The 23,579-nt window shown below is 51.7% G+C and overlaps 1 protein-coding gene across 1 annotated transcript in view; it reads left to right on the plus strand.

Annotated features, from left to right (window-relative positions):
* The first annotated feature begins 1,911 nt into the window (after positions 1 to 1,911).
* The window catches only part of SLC13A4 (solute carrier family 13 member 4), a 41,798-nt gene continuing 20,130 nt past the window's right edge, over positions 1,912 to 23,579 (plus strand). Inside the window, exons 1-5 of the mRNA XM_055335258.1 lie at positions 1,912 to 2,010; positions 7,615 to 7,743; positions 20,240 to 20,376; positions 22,335 to 22,507; positions 22,921 to 22,975. Coding sequence (XP_055191233.1) covers positions 1,912 to 2,010; positions 7,615 to 7,743; positions 20,240 to 20,376; positions 22,335 to 22,507; positions 22,921 to 22,975 — 593 coding nt within the window. The remainder of the gene's footprint in view (positions 2,011 to 7,614; positions 7,744 to 20,239; positions 20,377 to 22,334; positions 22,508 to 22,920; positions 22,976 to 23,579) is intronic.

The raw sequence follows: 23,579 nt of genomic DNA on the forward strand, positions 1-23,579 counted from the left end.
TCTAGGGGTTTAGTGGTGGATGTTGATTTCCTCCGCTGTTTATTATTTTTCAACCTCTTTACTATTTGCCACCCAGACATCACACAGTGTGGTCTGGTTCATTCTGAGTTTCAGAATCATCACGAGAATGAGGCCCGAATGGAGCGGGTCTCCACTGGGGCGGGCCTTTAAGACGTGTTTAGAGAGATGGGTCGCTGTCGCCCATCCTACAATGGCAAGATAACCTCAAGGGAACCTGGACTGTCCATAATTGCACCTGCCTTGGAAGTCAAGAAGAACTGGTTTTCTGGAGTCACTTCTCCAGTCACTTTGCTTTTAGCCTAGGGATCATTTCTGACTGGTATAGCTGCACACCTGGGGGTGCCGTTCTTGCATTTTGCGAATTCAAGAAAACAAGGGTAACCTTAGCCATGTGTCCCTTCTGAAAAAAAAAAAAAAAGGCTAACAGCTTCTCCTGATCTCGAAGCAGCAGAAATTCCAGAGTGCAACAGCTGCTAGGGCCCTGACCCTGAACTCGTCAGCTTCTTCTCTGCCCTCCCACGTCCTTCCTCCTTGCATACCAGCAAAAGGAAGCTTTCCGCTTCTTTTTTCGTAAAGAGCCTCAGAGGGGAGCACTTGAGCCCCTACCCCAATCAAGAAAGACCACTGATGTCTGGGCTCCAGGGGTCTTGAGCTGAGACTGGCATCTAGACTTTTCGAGAGAGGTAGCTATCCTTCCCAATGTCCCTAAAAAGGTCTGTGGTCTTTCTTACAGGCTAACACTCTCTGCTGACCCAGATGCTTCGTATTCACTCAGACGCTGAAGCAAACGGTCTTTGTCATCAGCGAAGTCTGAAGGGCTTAATACTGTACACCCCGGGGAGGCAAATTTCTCCAGAATTATGATTTCATTTTCTCCCTGCCACCAAACACATGGTCCTAAGGACTGCATTAGGAAGTGGCTCTCCCAGGGAAAGCTCTGCGTGAGTGGGATTATGCTTACGGTGATGATCATCACTCCAGCCCCTAGGATGTTTGAGAAACAAAAATAAGCTCTGCAAGTTGCCTGGGTTCTGCAGACTCAGCAGGCCCCTGCTGGGACCAACCAAGGAGTGCAGTTGGAAGAGATACGGCCTGGATCTTTCCAACCTACCGATTGGCTCTGAGGCCTGGGCGGGGCTGCTGCTCCCTCCGGCTTCCCATAGGTGAAGGAAAGTTAAGGTGGACCTCCCGCAAGATTTTGTCCCGTGACAGCAAGGAAAGTCTTGGGGATTTTTTTTTTTCTGCTTTGGAGGCCCAGGCTCCAGGCAAATTATAAGTGGGAAACCAGTTTGAAGGAAAGAAATTGGAACCGAGTGCAGGTGCCAGATCCTGGGGAGAGAAGACCAGCCCTGTTTGAGGCCTGCACCTGCCACCGCCAAACTTGGGGGCCCGTGTTAAGGGAAGGGGGTGCAGCAAGCAGAGGTAGAGGAGAAATTGGTACTGCCCCAAACGGGCCATCAGACAGAGGAAAACTGATGGAGGGTACTTATCACATGTGCTCGGTAGTCTTCAGTTTCTAAAGCCTGTCGATGATTTCTTCAAGGCTCAACAGCAGCAGCAGAGGTGCGACTTTGATTGCTTAGGGGGGCTTTTGCCTGAGCCCTAGGATGAAGTTTCTGTACTGCTAACCGAGCCAAGGGGGACCCCAGTATGCCTCCATCCATCACCCTCCCCCGGTGCCTTTCTGCTGGGCCGAGAACGATGCTCAGCAACCCCACCTAAACCCGAGGCCCGGTGCCCAGGCTTCCGTGCACAAGAGAGGAGCTGTCACTGTCCTCCTCTTCTGCCCCCAAGACAGGAGAGGACGCTTGGAAGCCCAGAGGGGTTGAAGAAGTCTTTCTGGACTGAGCCGAGGTGGTGAGCAGCAGAGGGAGGGCGCGCAGGGTCACCATGGGCCTGCTCAGGGGCCTCCTCGGCGCCAGGAACCTGCTGCTCGTCATCTTCGTGCCGCTGCTGCTGCTGCCACTGCCGGTGCTCCACCCCAGCAGCGTGAGTACCGCCGGGACGCGCAGGGAGGGCAGGTGCAGGTGCAGGTGCAGGTGTGGGGCCGGGAGGAGCCCTGGATGGGGTCTTTCGGGGGGGGAGGCCTGGGTGCTTCCCCCCCCCCCACATTCCCAGGGCCCGGACCGCTTGTCCCAGCCAGGGGTGAGGGGTGGCGGGTGGCTGAACCGGCTCATGGGTGCTATGCCGTCATCAGGCCACCTGCACAGACAGTGGGGGGGGGCACACACTGTGCCCCAGGACTGGCCCGTGGCCAGGTCACTCTGTGACCGTGGCTCTGTGAGGGAGCAAGGAGGCCTCCCAGTAAGGGGGGGGGGTACCGGGGGAGGGAGTCACCCGCAGGACTGGAGGGTCGTGGGGGCGTTGCCCGGAGGCCCCTCTGCACCCAGCGGGCTCCGGGGACAGGCCATGCTGGGTGCTAAGAGCTACGCTTTAAAATGCAATGGCCTGGGATGCTTGGGTGGCTCAGCAGTTGAACATCTGACTTTGGTTAAAGGGGTGATCCTTGAGTCCCAGGATCAAGTCCTGTGTCGGGCTCCCTGCATGGAGCCTGCTTCTCCCTCTGCCTGTGTCTCTGCCTCTGTGTGTGTGTGTGTGTGTGTGTGCGTGTGCATGTGTCTCTCATGAATAAATAAATAAAATCTTAAAAAAAAATGCAATGGCCCAAGTCCCCCTGAACCTTACATTGGGAGCAGAGCCTGGCATCGTGCCCCAGCCCCATGCACATGGCCCTCTGATCCTTTGTAGCCTCTCTGGTTTCTCCTCTGTGCTCTTGAAGGAGAGACATGCAATGACACAATAAAAAAAGAAAAAAAAGCCCCCAACTCTAGACCACGGCCTAACTTTTGACTGGGTCCTTGTGAGCAGAGATGCCAAAGCTTTGGCTCTGCCTTGTGCTTGCTTTTCAGACTACCCTTCTCCTCCCTTCCCTTCCTGTCTCCCTCCTCCTCCTCCCCCTCCTCCCCCTCTGCTCCCCTCTCCTCCCCCTCCTCCTTCCTCCTCCTCATCCCTCTCCTCTCCTCTTCCCCCTCCTCCTCCTCATCCCTCTCCTTTCCCCTTCTCCCCCTGTCCTCCCCCTCCTCCCCCCTCTCCTCCCCCTCCTCCTCCCTTCTTCAGGGGCTTTACCCCTAGTCCCGCTGGCACTACCCTCGAGACTTCAGGAAAAACAAGCTGAGAGAAGTTAATCATGTTTGTGAGCGGAGAAGAGATTTTCCAGGCAGCTCCCCGAGTAACTTGGTAACCAGCACTGAGTTATAAAGTTAAGTAGAGGGGATTAGAATGGCTCGTCTTGAAAACAAACTGGCTTAAATCTTTACTAGAATAAATACCCCGGAGTGCCAGGGAGACGCTGATTAACAGCAGGCTGGGATTAGCAGACAGTGTTTGCTGCTGACAGTTTTCCTGGCCTCACGCTAGTCAATTCTCTGCTCTAGCCGAATGGGCTGATTTCCTCTTTTTCTTTCTTCCTTGTTTCATGGTGTGTTGTTGTTGTTGTTACTCAGTGCCTGATGCATATAAGAGAATGTTCTCCAGACACGTGGGCCTCTTCTGCACAGCGGGATCAGGAACCTCTGTGTCCCCCGAAGCCAGCCCCATCTCTGGGGACCATGACTCTAGGCTACGGTGTTGTCTACCTTTCACCCTGGGGCCCTGGCTTTGAGCTTCTTGGTCACCAGTGACCGAAGTATCCACAAGAAGAAAAAAAGTAAAGTCACAAGTTATTGAAGTAGGCAAAATAATCTATAAATTCGATGGAAGACAGGTGTTATAAAAAAAAAAAGAGGAGAAAAAAATCTTAAAACAAGAGGAGAGAAAAGTGGTGAGCCTCTGCTCTGTTTGGATCTATCGATGACCCTTGAACAGATTTCTTCGGCTGGGCTTACTGAGACCAAGAGCCTATGTCCTCTCTTGGCCTAACTTTCTCTGTCAGGCTCAGCTTCGACCTTCAAACGTGGTGTCTCAACAGCCACAGCAGTGGCATTCGTGGCCACATAACTCTTTGTTGTGGGGAGGGCTGTCCTTTGCCTTGTAGGATGTTTGTAGCATCCCTGGTCTTCACCCATTAGATGCCAGTAGCACACAGTGTCCCCCTGCCCCCAACTAGGACCATCAAAATGCTTCCAGAGATTACCAAATGTCCCCTGGGCCGGCAAAGGGACGGCAAAGGGGGTGCAGAATCACCCCTGTTAAGAACAAGTGCCCTTTTAGGAAAGTCGACGTAACACTATGCCAGAGCTTCCCAGCTGGTGCGCATGGGTGGGTATCTGGACGCCCATAGCCCTGGGGGCAGCTAGATGGAGCCTGGGGTGGCCAGTGCCCTCAGAGCTGGATGCAACTGGCTTGCCACTTACCTGGTGTGCCCTGCAAAGATGATTCCTCTGCATGCCACAGTGCCAGCAAGAGTTCTGCTCACCCTGTACGGTGCCATACAATCACCTTGTGGTCACCAGCGCCCACAGTAAGCGCAAACCAACACGTAGAACATCTCTTGCCCATTCTTACTCCCGGGCCTGGGACTTTTCGAGTCTGATATTTAATCCCCAAGATTCCTAAATGGACCTGTTTGCTCTGGGCTGGCACTGAGAGACATGACCTGGCTCCCGGCCTGCTGTTCCGATGGGTTCTTCAATGAGATAGGCCATAGCGACATTTTAGGAAGGATTAGAATGACCTTTCCCCTTTTCCTGCCCAACTCTCTAAAACCAGGGGCCCAGACTTGGTTTAGCATGTTACAGAAGAGGAGGGCACAAGAGGGCGGCCTCCATAATTGAGCCCTGCTTTGGTATCCCTGGTGGGATAAAAGTTCTACCCACAACCCCAAGCTAAATTTCGGAAAGGCCTCACAGTCACTTATGACAGCAAATAAACAGACCCTCGAGCCCTTTCCAGTGAACTTTGAATGGAACATCATGGAGGTGACCAGACAGCACGGGAAAGAACAGACACAAACATCAGTAGGTAGCGGGGTCAGGAAACATCCCATATGGGGAGAGGCCCCCTTTGAGCTCCCTCTTTTATTTGTAAACAGAAGCAAAAAGAGAAGTGACAAGAAGTGACTATCCTTTAAAGTAAAGGCACTACCTGAACCCTCATCGACCCCTAGGCACCTGCTGACTAGTGGCGGTGGTAAGGGGTCTAGGGCTCCCAGAATATTCTCTCCAATAGATGCATAAGCGAAACCTGCTAGCCAGCCGAGGAACCCAGTCCAGTTCCATCATCATTCACCCGCCGGACACTGGCCAGACATGGGGCCCCAGGACGCCTGCACTCAAACCTCACCAAGGTTTTGGGGGGTTATCTAGATATAAGCTTACCTATTGAATTTTGAGAAGGTTCAGAAGGAACAAAAAGATGTGTACGTAAATTCCATGGGTGGACTGGGTGGGAACTACGCAAAGGCCCTTGGAGGGGGTCTCTTGGCCATTCTTCTACTCTAAGGAAAGTCCAGATAAACACGATGGTGGTAGTTTGTCCTATTCTTGATGCTGGATGAAGGTGGCTTGCTGACTTCTTCCAAGCCAACCTATTCTAATTCATAACAATAATTACAGTCAGAAGGTGTGCCTTGGCTTACCCAGATCCTCCTCGTTCCCACTAAGATGGTACCTGGTAGAAAGTTGGTTCTCTCTCTCTCTCTCTCTCTCTCTCTCTCTCTCATTCTTTCTCTCAGTCTGTCTCCTCTTCCATTCTCTCTTAATTCGTGGCCCTGTAATGACAAGAAAGGCTAAAGGTTCTCAGGAAGGAATAAAGGCTCCCGGTGAGGGCCAGATATCCTGGCCCCTTTGTCTCCAGCTGGAGTTAAGACCCGCATTCTGTTTCCCAGGGAAGAGATAGGAATAAGTGGGCTGAAGGTGGCCAAGGCCTTTGAACTTCTTTAAGTAGTTTTATTTCTGCAACAAAGGGGGCATGTCTCTAAATTGCATTATTTTCCAATGGAGCCTTTGTTCCCTCCACCCGCATCCCCCACCCCTGACTGACTCTGTTATCTTATCAGCAACCTCCAAAAGTTTTAACTTCTTTCTCATCTTTGGGCCCCAGAGGAAATCTCAGTAGGAGCTACAGTCAACAACTGTTGGGCCCCGTTCCCATTTCTCAAACCCCAAGGCGGTGATCCATGCATATCAGGAGGGAGCAAGGGCCCATCCAGCCAAGCTGGGTTAATCACTCCTGACGCCCCTCACTGGTCCTGGCGACCTTTTGTAACTTTCCTGCAAGAGTTTGAGGACGCTTGTTCTGAACCCAAGGGAGAGATAAACAGAACAAGATTGGTCAGGTTCCTTGATCCCCAGCCAGCCTCGGGGCAGGTCAGACCTGAGCCCAGATGGCTTAGGACGATGTATAAATTGAGGCACCCATAGCCAGCTCGGGCCTTCTATACAGTGGCTCTCCAAGTCCACTGTGAAGGCCCTTGGACAGTGACCCCCACTGACAGCAAGTCAGTGACCTTTCTCAGCACCGTTAATCAGCATGACTCCCAGCAACCAGCATTGCTAGGGACTGAGGTTAGGGAGGGCTGGCTGTTGATAACAGGGTTGTGCTTTTTCACTGTGTACACACCAAGGTTGCACAGCCAGCACAGTGAGGGTGTTGGGGGGAACTCTGGTAAATCTCCAGGCCTTTCCTTGCAGGTGGATAGCACTCTTTACTCCCTTTATCAGAAGGGCACGTCTAGGTGCCTGGGTGGCTGGCTCAGTGGTCAACTGTATGCCTTTGGCTCAGGTCCTGATCCCGGGGCCTGCTTCTCCCTCTGCCTGTGTATCTGCCTCTCTCTCTCTCTCTCTCTCTCTCTCTCTCTCTCTATCTCTGTCTTTCATGATTAAATAAATAAAATCTTTAAAAAAAAAAAAAAAAAAGGATGTTTTCATGTGCATCAGGCCAGTGAAATGGAGTCCCAGAGCAGTGAGAACCAGATGCTGATAAGGGCATGGGTTCTCAACCAGGGACAAATTCTCCCCCACCCAGGGACATTTAGCAATGCCTAAAGACATTCGTGATGGTCACAATTGGGAGGTGCTACTGACATCTAGTGGGTAGAGGCCGGGGATGCTGCTAAACATCTTGCACAGGACAGCCTCCCACAGGTGGAATGACCCAGCCCCCAAATGGGCCAACCTCACCCGTGAATCAGTTGCATGAACTAATCCCAGCTTCCAACCACCCCAAGAACAACTAGTGGCCAATAAACTCGACACCAAAACATTCTGCTGCACGTTGAAGCTGGGAATTCCATCATTGGAGACCATGATCTGGAGTCTGGACCCTGACCCTGAGCTGATTTCAGTCCCCATCCTGCGCAGTTTCAAGCGCCAGCAGAGCGGCGCTATCCTGTCTGGTGGCGAGGCCCGGCTGCAGACCACATGCCGGGCACGACCCACGCGAGGAGCAGCCATCACTTCGCACACCCAAGTATAGGCCCCTCCAAGTAGCCACCACATTCCCCTGCCAAGGCCAGCCTTGCACCTCCCAGGGCTGGCCGTGCCTTGGTGCCCACATTCGAGTGTGGGTGCCTGCTGCCTCCACCCTGGGTCTCGCGCGGGTTCTCAGTGGCAGTGGCTGCCCTGTAGCTAACGGCCCACCTTCCTCCCCTTCCAGGAGGCTGCATGCGCTTACGTGCTGATCGTGACCGCCGTGTACTGGGTGTCTGAGGCGGTGCCTCTCGGAGCGGCAGCCCTGGTGCCCGCCTTCCTCTACCCGTTCTTCGGAGTCCTCCGATCCAGCGAGGTGAGACCACGTGTGGCCCAGGCCCCCACTCGGGTCACTGCTGGGCCAGTGAAAGAGGGCTTGAGCTGAAGGGAGAGTCACCAAGCACTTGAGGAGGGGGCTCTCTTCACCCTCTGGAACATCCTCTTAGCACTAAGCCTTTGCACCTGCTGTTCCAGACCCTGAGTTCCTCTCCCATGACCCTCATCTCCCTCAAACTGCCTCTTTCAGGAAGCTTATTTGACTGATCACAGCCAGTCTCTCCTTCAGTCTGAAACCCTCTAGGAACGGTGTGATTGGCACATACAGGCAACGGCTGTGACCTTTCCCAGCCATTTATATGTCCACTTAAACTACAAGGCTGGAATCTGAGGCAGGAATTGGGTTTCCCAGGTCTTTGGAATCTCATTATAAACCTGAGCCCGTATACAGTAAGTAGGTGCTCAATAAATGCTTGTTGACAGAGAGGCTTACCATGTTTTCCTGAGTCCTGCCAATGTTTTCACCCACTTCCCCTAAAAGAAAATTCTATTCCTTCCTCCCAGACTCAAGATTACGGCATATTCTTTCCTTGACTGCTGCCTACCTAGAACCTGCCATCTTTGCCCTCTTGCCCTCTCTGTCACTTTCACGTGTGCGCATGCACACACACATTCTTAGAAGCTCAAACAGAAATTGTCAATAGCAAGCCCAGGCTGTGGTCGGATTTCAGGGCAAACACACCTACCACAAATGGGAAAGAAGAAAAACACAAGCAGAAACCGGAAACAAGATGAAAGATCCTCCCCATTTATTAACACCTGCTTCAGTTTAGACTCTTGTTGCAGCACTTGGAACTTTGCCTAGAGTTTCTGGTAAAGATTGAGTGACAGAAACCAGGGACAGAGACACAGAAGAAAGACAAAAGGGCACTAGTGTTTGTAAGCCCCCTAGGGACCAGGCACGACACTGGAAGTCCCATGTCAGTGACGTGACACCCTCGAGGTCTCTACAAGGTGGGTTTTAGTATTTCTGTTCTACAAATGAGGAAAGAAGTTCAGAGAGAAACTCACTCAAAATCACAAGGTACGAAGTAGCAGAACTGGATTCAAACTCACACCTATTAGATTTCAAAGTCTATATTCGTGCTTGCTATTTTACCAGATGGACTCAACCGGCCAGCTGGTCTGTTGGTTTGTGTTTGGGATATTTGGCTTTTTGGTTTTCATTGGGTTTTTGTTGTTGTTGTTGTTGTTTTATTCTGTAGTCTTTGTTTTGTTTGGCGGTTGGAGGGCTGGTGGCAATGAGTAGCTGTGGTACCCTTAGGATGGGAACCCCCAAACCATCAGCAGTACTTTTATTCCTGGACATGGGTACAACACCAATATCCTGGGGACCCACGTAAACGCTGACCTGTTACCTGAATCACCAGGCAGTCCAATTCCAATGTATCCCCTTCCTTTGTGGAAAAAAAAAAGAGTAGGAAGCCTGGTCCGTGTGCCTGCCTAAAAGAACAACCAGCTGTAAACACGACCTTTCTTAAGAAAAGCATTTAAACTTATTTTACACATCTCTCTTTAAAGGTGAGAAACCAAACGCCGTGAGTCGTGAGAATAGAGGGCAGAGAAAAAAGGGACTTACAGAAAGAATTAAATCTTAACTAACATTTAAAGTGAGCCAGCTATTAATTAATAGATTCCTATCTTTGTGTTTCACTCTGGGCAGCCCCAGAGCTGATAGCATGACTTAGCCTCGAAGGAGATGACGTCCCTCGCTCTCCAAGGGCTGCCTGCGGGCAGGAATCCTCGGGAGGGGCGGCCCAATCCGTGCCTCCGCACAGTAGAGCTGTTGCCAGGCAACCGGCCATCCAAGGGCCCGCCCCTCTGTCGGGCCAGGAAGGCCAGCCCCATAAGGCGGCTACTGGGTCAGTGGTTTGGGAGGATAACCTGACTCTGTGAGGAGAGAAGGAAGACTGTCCAGGGAAGGATTAGGCATTGTCATTGCTAGGGCTGGAGATGGAAAGCACTGGAGGAGCCAGAGGGCAAGTCTTGCCATTTGAGGGCAAGTCTTGCCTACCCTGTCCGCCGGATAAAGTAGTGGGAGGCTGGCGATGATATTCAGCGGTGGGGCAGCAGGAAGCAGCTTCAGCCAAACATGGTCTGTTTAGCTGGCTTTGTAGAAGGCAGATGCCACTAAGTAGAGGATATGGCTTATGACCTTTTGGGAGCCACTCACCTTTGCAGATGGAGACCTACGCCAAACACCTGTTCCACCAGCAGCAGCCACAGCCCTCTACCAGCATGTGCCGTGGCTCCCCGGGGAAGAGGCAAGCTGGAGGAATCAGGAGCCCCCTTTGCAGACTCATCACCTGCTTGTCACTCCTCAGACCCACCTTGGGCCTGCCTAGCCCTTGCCTTGACTCAAAGTTCTCTCCGATTCCCTCCACCTTTAAAATCCTGCACAATGACCCTTTACAGTGATGCTTCTCCAAAGACCTCAGCTGGAAGTGCTGCTCCCTTCTGGTGGAGCCTACCTGACATCTTCATCCCTTAGATGGTGCATCAGATATCCCTGATAGAAACTTTCTATGTCCATGTCCTCTCTCCACAAAGATTCCCAGCACCCGGGGTTGTAGGCTCTGTGGCCTGGATGCAGTGCCCGGCCTCAGCGAAGGGTTCTTGTTGCAGTGTTTCCTGATGGTGTGGCAAGAGTCTGCTTTCCCTGAAGGAAGGCCTGTGTGTAGGATCAGCGTGACTCTGGGACCATGGCTTTTGTCCCTCACGTTAACGCATTGGGCATTCGGAAAACATCTTCTGAGTTCTGTCTCTACCATGTGCCATGTGGGATGTTCCAGGTACCCTGAGGGTGACAAAAATGAAACACACAATCTCTGACCTCTGGAGTCTCACAGCTGATGCTCTGGAGTCGCCCACTGCCAGCTTGGACGTATGCGTACAAATGGTTAATGTTTGTGGTGTGGCGATGACACGACGGTCAGCAGGTATTAAGAGTTTGTTGCATGCAGAGCTTAGACTTCCTTCTCTGTGTCTTGCTGCAAAGAGATACAAAATGATAGAAATGCCTCCTGACCTTGAGAAGCTTCTATTCCAAAAGAGAGAAGGCACAAACCAAATGGGAAAACACAGAAGACCCATGTGGTAATGCCTCGTTTTCTGCCACTGCAGAGGATTCACACAATTCCCCTAGAGGGAATGTTCTAGATAAATGAAACTTACCCCACCAAGCATCCAAACTTTGCGTTGATTGCGTGTTGATCGACGCCTTACTAGAAGGCTTTATAATTTCCCCAGCCTTTTTAAACAGAAGTTGTTGAATACAAATTAACTTTTTCTTTGGAGCCTTCAAAATTTCCAGAGGGGAAAAAAATTCTCAATCAAAGGAGCCAGTGTGGGCTGGATGATAGCGCAGCTGAGCAACTTGAGTGCTGGCTGAGCAGCTGAACCTAAAGAATCTTGAGTAACATATTGGCAGTGGACTAGAGAGAGAGCCCAAATGAAAATATAAAATGGCACGTTATCAGATCTGCAGATGACTCCAAGCTGGATGGACCAACTAATGTCTGATGACGGAATCAATGCTGACAGGATGAGACAATGGCCTGGAACTGACAAAATGAAGTTTAATAGGGATGAATGTTAACAGTGTGTGTGACCAAGACCCTTGGCTTTTAGTTGAGTACGGATTCTAGTATGAATCATCCATCAGCCCAATGTGGCTGCCAAAATCTGGAGCATTTACCATATGCCAGGCACCCTGGGAGGTCCTCTACATGCTCTTCATCACTTAATCCTCTGGAAAGTAGTTATTCTATCTTTACAGAGGAGTTCAGAAATTCAAGTCCAGAGAGGTTAAGGAACTGACTAAGGGGTGGAGCTTGGACTTGAACCCAGGAGCGTGTGATTCCAGAACTTGTGCCCTTAACCACTGGCCAATATGTACCGAAGTCTACTGAATTAATAAATGTATGTGTCCAGAGCCTCAAACTCTAGGTAAGGAGCTCATGCAGTGGTGGGTGGCCAAGATGTCAAAAATCAAGAATGTGAGTCACATGGGGAATGAAGGGAAAACTCAGAGGGACGTGATTTCTGGCTTCTGCAGCTCAACACATGAGGCTCAGAGGGTCAAACCAGAACCAGAGTCCAAGCGCCATAAGAGAGACCCTCTCTATGTGAGGGAAGATGCTGGAATGGGCTGCCGTGCTAGAAGGGGCTGCCATGGGGGGTCTGGGTATTCCTGTCCCTGGGAATGCAAGCCAGGTGACCATGTCAGGGACATTAGAGGTAGATTTTGTGCCTTGAGAGAGGGGATGGATTCAAGGGGCCCTTTGACTTTGAGATTCTATGATCTTCTTGTTAGCATCCTGCCACTACTTTCCCTTTCCCTCCACTGGTATCCAGAGCTCAGGCCTGGATGTTAGGTTTGTTCTTTATTTGGTCTCCAGCATGACGCTCATTGCTATCATTATATCTACCTCAGAAGCCCTCTATGCCCTTCTAAGGTGCTGCCGAGCCAGGGACAGTACCGGTGTCCATGAAGTTAGCTCAGATTTACTGTTTCTAGGAGGGCCGGAGCGAGAGTGCTGTCCCGGGCAGTAAAAAGCATGGTTTGAAGGATAGGGCTTGGGAATAGTCTCTGGGGTGTCCAAAGTCAGGAACCACTTCCAGCAGAGATGACACCTGCTTCTATATCTCCCCTTCCCAACACACACTCACACGCACACACTCCCCCTCTGCTGTCTCCATGACCCTGCACTGCAGGCCTCTGGCAAGTCTCCTTCACATTCTAGCCCCTGCCAGGGCAGGAAAGACAGCAAGACAGCTCCAGCTGGGGTAACAAAACGGCCTCTGCAGCCGCAGGACACTGGAGCTCGATGTCATGAATCTGCTTCCCTGTTGGTACCGATCTTTCTGACCTGCCAGATTCCTGACCATCACCTAGACCCTGACTTTCTCTGTTTCTTTAAACCTGGGAGCATTTTGTGTACCACTCACTGCTCTGCCTTTCTGGCCTCTGCTCCCCACCGAGGCTGACCCCCCTGCGTACAGGCCTGTGGGGAGGTAGGCTGAGCAGCAGGACACGGCCACCTGCCTGAACCCACCCAGATGCAGCCCAGAGCCGAGCTTCACAGCCTTTTGAGGGAGGAACCTACAGAGTTTGCAGCCTTTTGAGGCCAAGTTAACATTTCTGGGGTAAGAGCTTCTCCCTGCATAGGAGCCAGCCCCTTTGCCTCTGGACTCAGAGCCCAGCCCCCTGCTTTAGTTTCCTCCACTGGGGGCAGTTCGTAAGGTCCCAGAGAAGAAACGGGGGTTGCTTTATGGGTCAGCATCCCCAGGAGCTAAGTCGACTTCTGGGCCAGGTCAGCACTCATCTGAGTCTCTCTGCTTTAGACCTCTCTAGGGTACAGTTGGCAAAGAATGCTTTTGTAGCAACAAAACCTTTTCTTTAAACCACATCTTAGGAGACTCGATACATAAAACAGATGGAAGAGGAAGTCCTACTCAAACTGGGCATGGAAGCACAGTGCCCCCACTGCCTGGGCCCTCCCCACAGGCCTCCTGAAATTTCTGAGGCAGTGAGGGTGGTTCACAAACCTCTGGCCTTGGGGAGTGCAGTTAGGTGATTAGGAGGGTGTTGGAGCCTGCACAGATTTATCTAGCAGGAACAGCATTCCTCTCCCCAGGGAAAGGCCTAGAGTCAGCCACACTGGATTTGGCTGCCTTGCTGGGGCGCCGGCTGGAATGAAGTAGTGTGAGCTCCAGTTCTGGCTGGGGGCTTAGCTTCGGGCTGAGGGGGATCCAATCCAGGTGTCCCCTCCTGGGGTCTAGAGGACCTCACTGCAAAATTGTTCAGATTTCCAAAACCGCCTCAAAATGTCCAAAATGGCCAGAGGCGCCCACTGGTGTCCTGAGGGGCCACCACATTCCCACCACTTGTAGGGGCTCCCACAGCTGACCTGCAGAGTGCTGACTGCCTACCTTTCTGGGGCACCCAAACAGGGCCACCAGATGTCCGCAGCAGGACACCGCCCGATCCACCACACATCATGGGGTCTCTGGCTGCTGCCACCATGAGCCAGTAAACTGGCAGCGTGGAAAGAGTCAGGACCCAAGCTGGGAGTAGGGTAGAACTGAGTTTGGATCCAGTTTTGTCACTAACTAGTTTTGAGCAAGTTGTATAATCTCTGCAAACTGCCATTTACTCATCTGAAAAATGAGGACGTAGAAATAGCAACCTCCCAGGGGGCTGTGAGGCTTTTCCGTTCTGGTGAGCGTGTGGCGGCAGGCAGGACCGGTGGTCGGTCCAGGGGCCTCCTCCACCGGGATGGCCCCAGGGAGGCCGACTCACACTCCTCCTGAGAAGAGCACCGAGCTGAGCCTGCTTCCAGCGCCTAGGAAGAGAGCCACAACCTTTATGAAAGCTGTTTTAAATATTTAAAACCTAACGAATCTAGAGATCAATAAATAATTCCACCTTCAGAGAAAGTAATGTCTTAAAAGCTCATCAACTAACGGAGGTCGCCTGCAGTTCACTAACCGCGAAGCCTTCTGTCCTCAGGCCTCTCTATCCAGCCTGGAGCATTACGCTCTTCCCCTGTGCTCACACTTGGCCAAGAAACCTTGGAGGAACCTCTGGTTTTTAGGTCTGCCTTGCTCCTCCTTATTTCATTTCTTTCTCTTATCCCCCCCTTGGGTCATGCTGATCTACCTGGCATCACTCTCAATCTCAATCTCATCGTGAAGCTTTTTATTTTTTTTTAAACTTCTTTAATAACATGGACACTTATTGAGCACTTCCTGTATGCCAGGCACCATTGTAAGACCCCGCCGGCCTAGCTTGCCAAGAGCCTCCAGCCCACCTGCAGAGAAGCAACGACCCTTCACTCCCAGCTAGTCCTAGGCCCAGGACCCATGCGATTGCCCTTCTGGGCCCCCCCTTTCCAAGCAGCCTCCTTGAGCGCATCTCTTCTAAAACACAGTCCAGGAACCCCTCCGCTCTCTAGGCTCAGGGGTCTGGCAATGGAGAAAAGCTGCAGAGCAGAAAAGCCACCACCGCAAAACCACCACCACCAACAGGGCAGAAAGCGAGGACTCTCCCCAGGGGAGGAGCCCTCCTGTGGGGACCCTACTTCTCCTTGCCAGTAATTCCAACAAGTGTCGTTGCCTGGGTTCCTAACTCAGAGAATATTAGTCTGAGAAACGAGGGAGTGGGGAAAGGAGGGCCCCCAACAAGCAGGAGCAAGCATTGCATTTTAGAAAACCATGAATGAAAATAAGCCTCAAGAATTCTGGAAGCCTGGTGTTCCCTGGGAGGTTCTGAATAATCGAGGTTTTCTTGTAAAACAACAACAACAACAGGGGCTGGATAACTAACAAGCACCGCCACTGGCTAGAATTTTAATTTATAAAAGTGGCAAGGAGGCTTTGTGCCGGGACGGCTCTGGGTACAAAAGGCCTCAGAGCAGGTCAGCCTTCGTGCGGGGCGCAGAGTGACAGGAGGAGCTGCCCACAGTCCCAGCTGCCAAGCTGGCGGGCCCTGCTAGCTGATTTGCCTCCGTCGCTTGCTCTCCGACAACAGCGTTACAAAAGGTGGGAACTCACATAATCTTTTTTTTTTCTTCCTTAAATTTTAGATGTATAAATGCAGCCCAGAGAGGTTGAATAGCTTGCCTGGGGTCACACAGCTGAGTCCTGGCTGACTCTGGAGGCCCGCTTGGCTGTGCTGCCTCCCAATCACAACCTCCACCCAGGCTGGCTGGCCCAAGCCCCTGGCACGGCTTCCCAGGGGGCAGGGAGGACACCCCAATAGACCTAGGCCCACCAGACACCAAGTGTGAAAACAGCCCAGAGCCAGTACCCCTGGAAAGCCGGGCCTCGGGCTTACAGTGGCCCAGGCCCACCTCTGCAGGACCAGTGTCAGGACTGTGACCATGAATGGAGACAGATGCGTGTCAGGGAGACCTAGAAGACCCCCCCCCCCGCCCCTGCCAGAGCTGCATTAGCTGCATGGTTTCCCAGGGGCCCACCCTGAGGACGTGTGGTGCAGCAGCTTCGGATTCAGATGCCCCACCCCGCACCCTCAGACCTTGAGGACTTCCTGAACCCCTCTGGGTCCTTCCTCACCTGCAAGGTGAGGTGCTAACATTCCCTGCCTCCTAGACTGTTGGGGCGCTCCAACGAGAAAGTGAATGTGAGATGCAAAACTCCTGGCACAGAGAAGGCACCCTGCAGGTGGGTTCCTTTCTCCTTCCCCTTGAGAGGAATCCCGAGAACGTGGCCCCACTGTCCTGTAGGCTCTGGGCTCCTCAAATGCCGCCACCACCCGGCATTCTATTCTGCTACATGCCAAAGAGGCAGAAAATGAAAATGTTGCCAGCCAGTCCCCTGGGAAAGTAACCCCGAGACTTTGTAAAGGCTTTTTGCAGTTGGGGTGGGGGGCCCTTGGGTGGCTCAGCGGTTGAGCATCTGCCTTTGGCTCAGGTCATGATCTCAGGGTCCTGCGACCGAGTCCCGCATCGGGCTCCCCAAAGGGAGCCTATTTCTCCCTCTGCCTGTGTCTCTGCTTCTTTCTGTGTCTCTCTCTTTTTTTATATATGTATTTTTTTTTTTTACTGGAGTTCGATTTGCCAACATATAGTATAATACCCAGTGTATCTCTCATTTAAAAAAAAAAAAAAAGGCTTTGCAGGGGCCTGGAGTCATGGGAGTCATGGGGCCAGTAGAGGGACCAGTCCCTCTACTCATGTCTCCCATGGGTTTCCTTCCTCAGTAGATAGAGGAAAAGAAAACACCGAGTCTGCCCCAGAGCTGCCCACCCCAGACTTCCAGGAAAGTTCAGGTGCAGTAAGACAGGTCTCGGATGCCCTGAGGCATCCCCGCAGTGCCCCCCCTCCCACCAGGGCACTGTCTTCCCTGATGCTCCCGCAGCCCAGAGGCCTCCCGGCCGCTCCCAGAGGGGACTGTGCCCTAGAGTCACCAGCCCGCAGAGCCAGGGAGTCTTCCCTGCCCGCAGGAAGCACCAGTGACAGTGCCAGCTGACGACTGGGTTGGGGGACAAGAACTAGATTAAGCAGAAGCAGAGGGCTCTTCCAGGAAATGGTCACGGGGAGGGCAGGTGACCCTTCTTGTCCTACATAGAGCTCATCCAGGAAACACAAGGACCTCTCCATGGGACACGAAGGGGGCGGGGGGGAGAAACGGAGCGTGCTGCTTTGTCGTGGCTTCTAGGCTGTCAAAGGGTCAGCAGTGTTTAAAAAATCAAATAATACGGAACCACAACGCAAAACCAGCAGCTGCCTTCCCCACCCCTCGCCCTCTGCACCCCCACGGAGCCCCCCCACCCCACCCAGGGCCACTAATTTTCTTCTTCGTTAACTGATTCTTCTGGAATTAAACACCATATAGGTTTTCTTTCTTTTATTTGTTTTAAGATTTTATTTTTAATAATCTCTATACCCATGTGGGGCTGGGACTCACAACCCAGAGATCAAGAGTGGCGTGCTCTACCTACTGAGCCAGCCGGGCTCCCCTCTTATGTTAATTCTTGGGTTATCACTTGTAGACACTCTCAGTTGACTTGTGAGGACAGCAGACGAGGATTTTGTCCTCTTACATCCCCCGCTTCTCCTCCTGGTAAAGGTACACCATGGTTTCTGTGAATTCAATAATCAAAGTTTACCAGTAGGATTATGTCGCTTTTGCTTATTTCCAACACCACATAGTTTACTATATTTACGTTTCCTCCAATTTTCAGCTTTCCTGCAATGAGAAATGTTCTTGCTTTCCCCCTTTACAGAGGGTCTCTACATTAGAAGTTCAACGCCTCTGTATCTTTTCCTGCCCGTTTCTGTCATGGTTCCTTCGTTGGGAACAACTCCGGGTGTGAGAAATATTTATTGAGCATCTGCTTTTGCATCTTGGACTCCTAGAGGTTAAGAGATACTCAAAGAAGCATGGCCCTTGGCCTGTTGGCAACCTAAAATTAAGTTGAGAGAGATGAGAGAGGTACACATAAAAAAAAAAAAAAAAAAAAAAAAACAAAAAAAAACAGTGTAAGCATGAAGCCACATAGTCAAGCGTCGCCCTGGCTGCTCTGTGAGGGGTGGAATTATGGTGCCCAGAGGGAATGTTCTAGAGTCATAGGAGTTTTCTTCTTTCACGAGGAAGGCCTCAACTGGGATTTGAAATCTGATTATAAAACAGAGAAGAGGGCAGCCCTGGTGGCTCAGCAGTTTAGTGCTGCCTCTGGCCCAGGGTGTGATCCTGGAGCCCCGGGATCGAGTCCCACATCCGGTTCCTTGCGTGGAGCCTGCTTCTCCCTCTGCCTGTGTCTCTGCCTCTCTCTGTGTGTGTCTCTCATGAATAAATAAATAAAATCTTTTTAAAAAAATAAAAATAAAACAGAGAAGAGAATGTTCCAAGTGGAGAAATCAAAGCAGGGTTGATCTGCAGACCTCAAACACAGAAGCATCTAAACAGCCCCAGCTTTAACTTCCTTGTCGTTAGGGGGCAGGAAGGAGTTAATTACTGGTGCTTGGTTGTGGAAGAGAAAATTCTTGTTCGTAGGAAACAGTCACTGAAGTGTTTTCGGGAAAAAGCTAAAACATACGTAACTTACCCTCAAACAGTTCAGGAGGAAAAAAATATAGACAGTGTATGGGCATTCCTTATACTGTTATCATTTTGGAACTCTGCAACTTTGGAATTATTTGGAGTTATTTATTTATTTTTAAGATTTTATTTATTGGAGAGAGAGAGAGCACATGGGCATAAGCAGGGGCAGGGAGCATCAGAGGCAGAGGGAGAAGCTGACTCCCCACTGAGCAGGAAGCCTGATGTGCGGGACTTGATCCCAGGACTCTGGGATCATGACCTGAGCCGAAGGCAGACACCTAACTGACTGAGCCACCCAGGTGCCCTTATTTGCAGTTATTTAAATTTTTAAGAGTTTTTAAGGATTTAAAGCAAGCTACAAAGATACCCTAAAGAAAATAATCACATTTATATAAAGTTGATGAGGGGTCCTTGGGTGGCGCAGCGGTTTAGCGCCTGCCTTTGGCCCAGGGCAGGATCCTGGAGACCCAGGATCGAGTCCCACGTCGGGCTCCCGGTGCATGGAGCCTGCTTCTCCCTCTGCCTGTGTCTCTGCTCTCTCTCTCTCTCTCTCCTCTCTCTCTCTGACTATCATAAATAAATTTAAAAAATTTAAAAAAAAAGATTAAAGCTGATGATTTAAACAGATTCTTTGTTCCATTTGTAGTCTTAAAAAAGGGAATCAGCCTAAACATTCAATGAAAGGAAAATGGGCCAAATTCTGTGGTATGTTATGCCTCTATTAACATGAGTTTTTCCAAAACAGTGAAGTCAAATAAGAAAATGATCAGGGTCTGATGTTAAGGTGGGAGGAGCAGAATATAAAACTACACACTGTATAAATCTGATTATGTGCCCATGTAGACATAAAGTAGAAATATACCAAAGTAAGGACAGTGGTAGGATGAAGGGTAGTTTCACCTTTAAACTTTTCTATGAAGTTTTCCATAATGAGCGTGTATTAATTTTCTAATAAAAAAATGAACATAACTTTCTAAAAAGCTAAAGGAAAAAATGAGATTTGGGGATGAACCCAGAGTTATTTTATGCTTTAAAGTTTTAGTGGGGGGACGCCTGGGTGGCTCAGTGGTTGGTCGTCTGCCTTCGACCCAGGGCGTGATCCAGGATCCAGGATCCAGGATCGAGTCCCCCATCGGGCTCCTGCTTCTCCCTCTGCCTGGGTCTCTGCCTCTCTCTGGGTCTCTCATGGATAAATAAATAAATCTTTAAAAAAATTTTTTTTTAATTTGAGAAAGAGAATGAATGGGAGAGAGAGCACAAGCCAGGGAAGAGGCTGAGGGAGAGGGAGAAGCAGCCTGTCTCCTGAGCAGGGAGCCCTGGGAGCACGGACCAGAGCTGAAGGCAGATGCTTAACCGACTGAGCCACCTGGGTGCCCCCGTAGAGTTATTTTAATAATGTTTAAGGATTAAGATAAAATTACATGCTTATTCATTGAAATGATATCATAATTAAATACAGAGCACTCAAATACTTTTTAAGCCTGAAGAAGACCCGCCCTGTTGGGTCCCTGGGCAGGTTAAATGAAATGATCTCCTTAGAGCGGCACCTGCGGGCACGTGTGTACATCGTATACACGTACGGTCTCGAACAGTCGGCTGTGTTAGCAACCTCACCTCCCTGCTTCTTGCTCACCAGCGTCTGGTTGAGGATGAATTGTGGGGACGCCCGGGGGGCTGCGCGGTGGAGCGTCTGCTCGGCTCAGGTCATGACCCCGGGTCCTGGGTTCGAGTCCCGCGTCGCGCTCCCTGCAGGGAGCCTGCTTCTCCCTCCGCCTGTGGCTCTGCCTCTCTGTCTGCGTGTGTCTCCGGAATAAGTAGATGAGATCTTGAGAGAGAGAGAGGATGGGCTGTGCCGGGCTGGGCTGCGCCCCGGCCGGCGGGAGGGCTGAGCCGCCGTGTCCCCGCAGGTGGCCGCTGAGTACTTCAAGAACACCACGCTGCTGCTGGTGGGCGTCATCTGCGTGGCGGCTGCCGTGGAGAAGTGGAACCTGCACAAGCGCATCGCTCTGCGCATGGTCCTGATGGCCGGAGCCAAGCCGGGCATGTGAGTAGCCCCCGGGGTGCCCAGTGCAGCGCCTCCGCAGCTCCCCGGGGCCACCTGGCCAGGGTCCCAGGCTACAGGGTGACATCCTGGTTGTTTCCCTATGAACGGGGATGGAATGACATCAGGGCTGCTGGGCTCCTACCTGTCCCCTCCGCCAGAGGCCCCCGATCTGAGACTTGAGTGTGTGACTCCGGTGTCCTTTATGATCACACTCTAAATACCTTATCTGAGCAACCTAGACTTCACGGGCAGCAAGTCACAAGACCCAGGGTAGGTCACAACCTACCTCGTTGGGTAAAACGAGGCAGATGACCACGAACTGTTTCTCAACCTTTGCGGGTGTAACAGGGACCGGGCCAGACAAGGAAGTGGGTGTCTTCCCCTCTGTTGCTTAAGGAGCCATGGAGGTGTCCTCCCCTCCACCCTGAGCTTTCGCTGTCCCCGCCCAGACATGTGGCCACTGATCTGGCGTCGGAGATGCGCTGGGCCCTGGCCTCTTGTCTGTCGGCGGCCAGGAGCGCCAGTGGAGACATTCCCAACCTCGGGGAACATGTGGGCACGTCGGGACTGACGCTTCTGTGTTAACCTCACCTCTACTGCTATCGAGCAACACTACTCCTCTCTTCCCTTTGGAACACAGGTCTTACCTCCTGCTGTTTACGGCTTCCTTGTGACATTTTATATAAGCTGCCCTGACTCCTTTGGGAGTCCAATAGAGTATAAATAAATAATACGGTACCAGTTTTCAACAGTAGTCACTTCGATGGACACAGGTCCATGCCTCAAAGGAGATTCCTATCTCCCACTTAACTACAGCTTAACTTGGTGTTAACTTGTCCCCTTGCTCAGTAATAAACGTGCACCCCACACCCCACCTACTAGGCACACAGTGGCATCTACACATGGCGTTGGGACTCCGCAGCTCTTTGAAACCTCAGTGTACTCAAGCTCAGAGTCCAACTCAAGAATGCTTACCCCATTGCATCCCCACTCTTTCTCATTTAACCATCCCCCGGCATGTTTCCACCACACCCCCCCCCCCACCGTGGTGCTCTCTGTCTGCTGCTGGGGGGGGCCAGGCCAGGCAAGCTCAGATCGCCGTCAACCTAAACAGAAACATCACCAGGACGTGGGCCTGCCTAACATAATCCACACGATAGATGCGCTGTCCCCACGTTGCGTGAAGCCGGCGACCCCACCCCAAGTCATAAATGTGGATAAGTCTTTACGTTGGCTTGTCTTATGGATGTGAGAATCATGTCCGCTCCGACACATTGTATGTCCTCAAAGGCAAAGCAAAATAACTTGAAAGTTATTTTTGTTAGTGTTTTCCTCCAAGTGTTGACTCCTCAAGATCTGCTGGAAAAGTGCACACAGTGATATGGGACACTTGTGTGGCTTGGTGGGGGCTGTGCTTTCAGCAAGCTGGCAGTGGGGCAGGGGTTGGGCGAAACTGTGAACTCCATACGTTAGTCTCTATTTGGTCACTAGTAACTCCGGTCACGTGGCTGCGAAGCAAGGACTGTAATTGTGCCTGAAGAATGGCTGGCTGCAGGGCAAAAGAAGAATTCCATTGTGCATAAAACACACATCTTTACCAAGTTAATGTCTGCACAGTCGAGCAATCAGTAGGTCTCTGCCCTGTGCACCTACGAGCAAAGCTAGTCTTCGCTTAAGGAAGGGCTTTTTCTAGCTGAGGCCATGAGCCCGTGAAGTGTGATTTATCCATTCAACAAATATTAATTTAATGTTTACTATGTGCCAAGTCCTGGGAGTACAAAGCTGAATGCACCACATAAGACCCCGACCTTCTGGATACACGCCAGCACCCCGCCCTTCTCTAGGCCGGCTCCATCGGGTTTGTTAGGAGGCCCCAAAGGAGCCCTGTGAAGTGAGCGGGGTGGCCCCTGGGAGATGGCCATGCCGTGGAACCATGCCCCAGCGCCCCTGCCTTGCAGGCTGCTGCTCTGCTTCATGTGCTGCACCACAATGCTCTCCATGTGGCTCTCCAACACGTCCACCACCGCCATGGTGATGCCCATCGTGGAGGCCGTGCTGCAGGAGCTGGTCAGTGCCGAGGAGGAGCAGCTCGTGGCTGGCAACTCCGGCGCCGAAGAGGCCGAGCCCATCAGTACAGTTTGCTGGAGTTCACCTCCCCTTTGCCCCTGGCCCCTCCTCTTGTGACACTGCCCAGCTCAGACCCCTCACCTATGCCCCTCTCCTCCCCTCCGTTCCAGACCAGCCCTTGAACCTCAAACTCCCTTGTAACCCTGCATTCCTGGCCTTTCCTTCCTCCCCTCTCACAGCAGCCACCACTGCTCCTTTCCATGCACCCCTCACCCCAACACTCAAGGGTTCTGACGACACCCTGGGCTGCCTGTGTGTCTGCAAGCCCTACCATGCTTTCAGAGCAGAGGGAAGGGGAGTTGCCATGCATGCCTCCAGCAAGATATGCCCTCCCCATTCAGCCCCAGCCCTGAGCCCAGGCCCTACGCGGTTAGCTCCGCCTCCACGTCTCACGTCTGCTTTCCTTTGCTACTGCAGGTCTTGATGTAAACAACAGCCCACCCTCTCTGGAACTCATCTTTGTCAATGAAGAGTGAGTATGACTGCCCTCCTCCCAGACAGAGTCTCGCCAGGCCTATTCCAGAGGTCAGGAAAGCTTGTACCTGAGCTCCTAGAGAGCTCTTTCATTTTTTTTTTTTAAGATTTTATTTATTTATTCATGAGAGACACACAGAGAGAGGCAGAGACTCGCTGCGGGACTCGATCCCGGGACTCCAGGATCATGCCCTGGGCCGAAGGCAGACGCCCCACCATTGAGCCCCCCAGGCGTCCTTAGAGAGCTCTTTTAGATGTAAGGGCCAAGCTCACATCTTGCAACACCACCACTTTCCTCTGCCCCAATTTCCTCTCTGTACCTGGGAACCACCTGCCAAGATCCAGAGGGCAACTCCTCAACCACAGGGTGTTGCAATCATGCGGGAAGAGACAGACGGGCTCAATCTGATTGTCCGCACATCTGCCAAGTAGAATCTCATCGGAACTGCATCCTTAGGAAAATCATACATTTAATTAATGGAAAAAGCATAATAAATGTCACCGGAGACGCTCGGAGAATCACAAAGTATCTTCTAGATACTAGATGTGGTCTTATTAGATTGGGCCTTGCCAGATACGACAGGGAAAGATGAGGTGACGGG

Source organism: Nyctereutes procyonoides, unplaced genomic scaffold, assembly GCF_905146905.1.
Source record: "Nyctereutes procyonoides isolate TBG_1078 unplaced genomic scaffold, NYPRO_anot_genome, whole genome shotgun sequence".
In the NCBI taxonomy this organism is placed as follows: Eukaryota; Metazoa; Chordata; class Mammalia; order Carnivora; family Canidae; genus Nyctereutes; species Nyctereutes procyonoides.